General features: G+C 44.5%; 1 protein-coding gene across 1 annotated transcript; it reads left to right on the top strand.

Moving 5' to 3' along the window:
- The first annotated feature begins 795 nt into the window (after positions 1 to 795).
- LOC119322326 (G-type lectin S-receptor-like serine/threonine-protein kinase SD2-5) lies at positions 796 to 3,335 on the top strand. The gene has a single exon (XM_037595821.1). It carries the CDS (start codon positions 796 to 798, stop codon positions 3,283 to 3,285), a length of 2,490 nt encoding a protein of 829 aa, XP_037451718.1. The 3' UTR covers positions 3,286 to 3,335.
- Positions 3,336 to 4,447: the final 1,112 nt, after the last annotated feature.

The raw sequence follows: 4,447 nt of genomic DNA on the forward strand, positions 1-4,447 counted from the left end.
ACTCCGCGGGTGGGCGACCGAGTATATTTAGGAGTTGAGGCGGCCGTGCAGGATAAACTTTACTCTTCTAACCATTATAAGGTATGGGTTAGGTGCAGTTTAGAGGAGAAAAGGTGAAATTTTACTTCCCTAAAGTTTTGTAGGGATCAGTTAGAGATACTGTAAGTGCATAGTCACACATAAATGGCTGGAAGGGAGTTCAGAGATACCCACGGCTGAGCCATGTGAAGTTTCTTGTGGTACAGACTTGTCAAGCAAGGAGATACTAAATATTTGTGTTGAATGCAGCACATTATGTGCTTCCATGTCTTTTTTTTCTTCTTCTTTTTGCAACTTCTAAGGGGAGATTGGTAGTTCTGACTTTCAAGCAAGGAGATATACTAAATAATTTTTTTAATGCAGCACATCATGCTTGCATGTCTAACAAGATTGGTAGTTCGGACTTGCAAGCAAAGAGATATTATACTAAAACATTTTTATTGAATGCAGCACATCATGTCTAACAAGATCGGTAGTTCGGACTTGTCAAACAAGGGGAGATCGGTAGACCACATGCGCAGCCGCGCGTTGGACCAAGCCAGACCATCCTACCTCCAAAAATCCCAGAGCTACTCCAAGTCCGGCCATCTCTCCTGCAATCACGTCTTCGCCGTCGGCTGTCAGGTGCGATGACCGTGTCATCTTGTTTCTACTGGGCAAGCTCGGCTCCAGTTTCTTGCTGCGGCTTCATCCTCATCCTCGTGCTAACCGATTCTTCTTAATCAAATGCAGTTTCCGTTGAAGCGCGTACGTATCATGGGTCCTGCCGTTCTCTTCTTCCTCGTGCTTGCGGCGGCACCGCTGCTCTCCGCGGTGAAGGCCTTGGACTATCATTCCATGGCCAAACGCTCGACGATTTGGATCAACAGTGACGATTTCTTCGACAACCACAACTACAGCCGCAACATCCTAAGCATAGCACAACTCCAAGCTCACTCCGACTTTGAACTCTACGTTGCCGCAGGGTTCTATTGTGTCTCGTCCATGTTCCTGTGCGACAAGTTCGTCTTTGCGGTATCAATTGGTGATTTCACCAACACCATGGTCGGCATTTACAATCGGCAGATCGTCTGGTTCGCCAACAGGGCTCGCCCTGTCAAGGAGAATGCCACCCTTGAGTTTACCGCAGATGGAAACTTGGTCCTTCGTGATGCTGATGGAACCCACGTCTGGTCAAGCAACATCTCAGGCCGAGGTGTAGATGGCATGAAGATCACCGAGACCGGCAATCTGCTCTTGTTTGATCAGAAGAATTCAACAGTGTGGCAATCATTTGATTATCCTACTGACGCAATACTCGCTGGGCAGTCACTTGTGGAAGGTACGAGGCTCACTACAAATACATCTGCAACAAATATGTATATCACTGTACAACGAGATGGGTTATTTGCTTATGCTGAATCCACACCACCACAACTCTACTTTCAGTACAACATGCAGATTCCAATAGCCAAGATAGGAAATTATCCAACAAAGGCTACATTAATGAACGGAAGCCTTAGCTTCATTTTGGGACAACATTTTTTGAATGAAAGTATCACATTACCAGTGGCTCAATCCACACTACAGTACATGAGATTAGATTCAGATGGACACCTTAGACTGTATGAATGGTCAAGATCTGCTGAGAGCTGGACAATGGTGTATGATATACTAGGGTCCATGGGGATGGATGCTTGTGATTACCCAACAGTTTGCGGGGAGTATGGCGTATGCAAAGGGGGGCAATGCACATGTCCGCTTGAGAAAAATTCAAGCTCAAGCTACTTCAAGCTCGTGGATGAACACAAGCCACACCTTGGTTGCACACCATTAACTCCTATCTCTTGTCAGAAAATACAACACCATCAGCTCTTGACCATTCCCAACATTTATTACAATGATCAAAACTACACAAATTTTCATGCAGCAACGTACAACGAAACAACCATGGATGCCTGTAAGGAAACCTGCTTGAAGAATTGCTCCTGCATGGCCATTTTGTCCACGGGTCTAAAATGTGTGTGGGTGACGAAGATCTTCTCCTTGCATTCAATAGAACCTCAAAATGCTGGTTACAACTCCTCTGCTTACCTCAGGGTGCAACTTAGCCCCTCTAACAGAAACAAAGAGAAGGCACATCTTAGCCCCTCTAATGAAAACAAAAGGAAGGTGATTTTTGGTGCTACACTTGGAGCTGTTACTACTCTTGTGTTGTTTGTTATTGTTGTTGTTATTTATCTACGAAGGAGGAGAAAGTATAAAGAGAAAGATGAAGAATTTGATTTTGATCAACTGCCTGGAATGCCAACGAGATTTTCTTTCGAAATGTTGAGAGAATGCACTGAAGGGTTCAGTAGGAAGCTCGGAGAAGGTGGGTTCGGATCGGTTTTTGAAGGAAAATTAGGTGAAGTCATAGTTGCAGTAAAACGTTTGGAAGGTTCGACACAAGGAAAGAAAGAATTCTTGGCTGAGGTCGAGACCATTGGCACCATTGAACACATCAATCTTGTCAAGCTGATTGGCTTTTGTGCAGAGAAGTCTGAGCAGCTTCTGGTATATGAATATGTGTCAAGAGGGTCGCTTGATAGGTGGATCTATTACGAACATGAAAATAACCCCCTTGACTGGTACACCCGGTGTAGGATCATTCTAGATATTGCCAAGGGCCTATGCTATCTTCATGAGGACTGTAGGCGGAAAATTGCCCATTTGGACATCAAACCACAAAATATTCTCTTGGATGACAACTTCAACGCCAAAGTGGCTGATTTCGGACTTTGTAAGTTAATAAATAGGGATCAAAGCAAGGTAGTGACCGTGATGAGAGGAACACCTGGATATTTGGCACCTGAATGGTTGACATCATCGATCACCGAAAAAGTCGATGTCTACAGCTTTGGAGTTGTTATAATGGAAATAATAAGTGGAAGAAAAAACATCGACGACTCTCAGCCTGAGGACAGTGTCCATCTCATCAATCTATTGCGAGAAAAGCAACAAACCAATCAGTTGATTGATCTGATCGACAAGCACAGTGACGAAATGGTCTCACACGAGGAGGAAATAGTTCGAATGATGAAGCTTGCCGTGTGGTGCTTGCAAAATGATTGCACCCGAAGACCCTCCATGTCAACAGTGATCAAGGTATTGGAAGGCACGGAGCGCATAGAAACTTTTGATGCAAATTCAATCATGTTTGTTCAAGATAACCCATCTACATCTTCAGCCCCATCCCGAGCATCCATCTTATCTGGCCCAAGGTGAAGGCTAATGGGCAGAAGGAATTTAGCCTGTATATTTATGCTTTTGTATCCTGTGTTATTTGTACTTTGGAAGTGTGTTTGGAATGGCACTCAAGACTCAAGAGAGAGTAGTATTTCTGACTTTTAAAGGTGAAGATACCTGGTGATGGTTTTCTGGATGTACTCTGTAAGTTGCACCTCGCGATTTATTGATATGCAGTTAAGGCATATCTAGTTGTTTAAATAGTTATTTGGCACAAGCTTCATCATTGTTTAATTTCTAAGATAGTGAAAATACAATGTTAAGATCGATTCACAGGAGAGCAAATCAACACTGCCCAGAAACTAACTAAAGTAGTATATTGAGATTGTTTTGCAGAATCACAACTATATATACATCTGATTGTCATTGAAGTGTTTCATACCTTCAAAGCTGAAAAGCTACTAGTGCCATTATTCTCTTCATGTCATATGTAAGCTGCAACTCGCAACTGTTTTCCAAGCTAGTGAAGAATACACCCCGTGGGGTTCCCATCCGTTGGCTCTGATAGCTTCATTGTGATTCCAAATCGGCAATATTTTGTAGATTCTGAAGGGAGACTCTTATGCGAGAATCCAGGATACTGAGCAGAGGTGATGGCATCCGTGGGGAGGCAGAACCTGGCGAAGCAGCGGCTTTGTGGAGGAGAAGCGGCGACCCCGGTGTCAGTGGGCCGTCGGACTGTCGGAGCTTATAGGGATATGGCCGATTCATTTTGTGTTTCGGGCACACGGGTCCGATATTCCAAGAGCATTCCACCCCTTCCCGATCGGTAGTTTGCCTGGCTCGACCGGACCAGATTGATCCAGTCCGTCGGTCCGTCCATCCTTCAACCCAGACAAGCCGCTAGCAGATCTTGTCAGCAGGGAAAAAAACCCACACTCATGCCCCTTCTCCCTTGGTACGTTATCCTCCTTGACCTCACTTTGTTCGAGTCATCAGAGGCAGGCGAGCGAGCAACCGAACGTGAGCCATCATTTCCTCTCTGGCCGAGAAGCCATGGGGCGCGAGATGCTAATGGTCTTGTATACATACAAGCGATTTATGTTAAACAGATAAACATATGTGAAATGTCTAGTCAGATAAACATATATACATACAAGTGATTTATGTTAGCCAGACAAGCCGCTAGCTAGGTCCCATC

The sequence above is a fragment of the Triticum dicoccoides genome, chromosome 6B (assembly GCF_002162155.2).
Source record: "Triticum dicoccoides isolate Atlit2015 ecotype Zavitan chromosome 6B, WEW_v2.0, whole genome shotgun sequence".
Lineage (NCBI taxonomy): Eukaryota > Viridiplantae > Streptophyta > Magnoliopsida > Poales > Poaceae > Triticum > Triticum dicoccoides.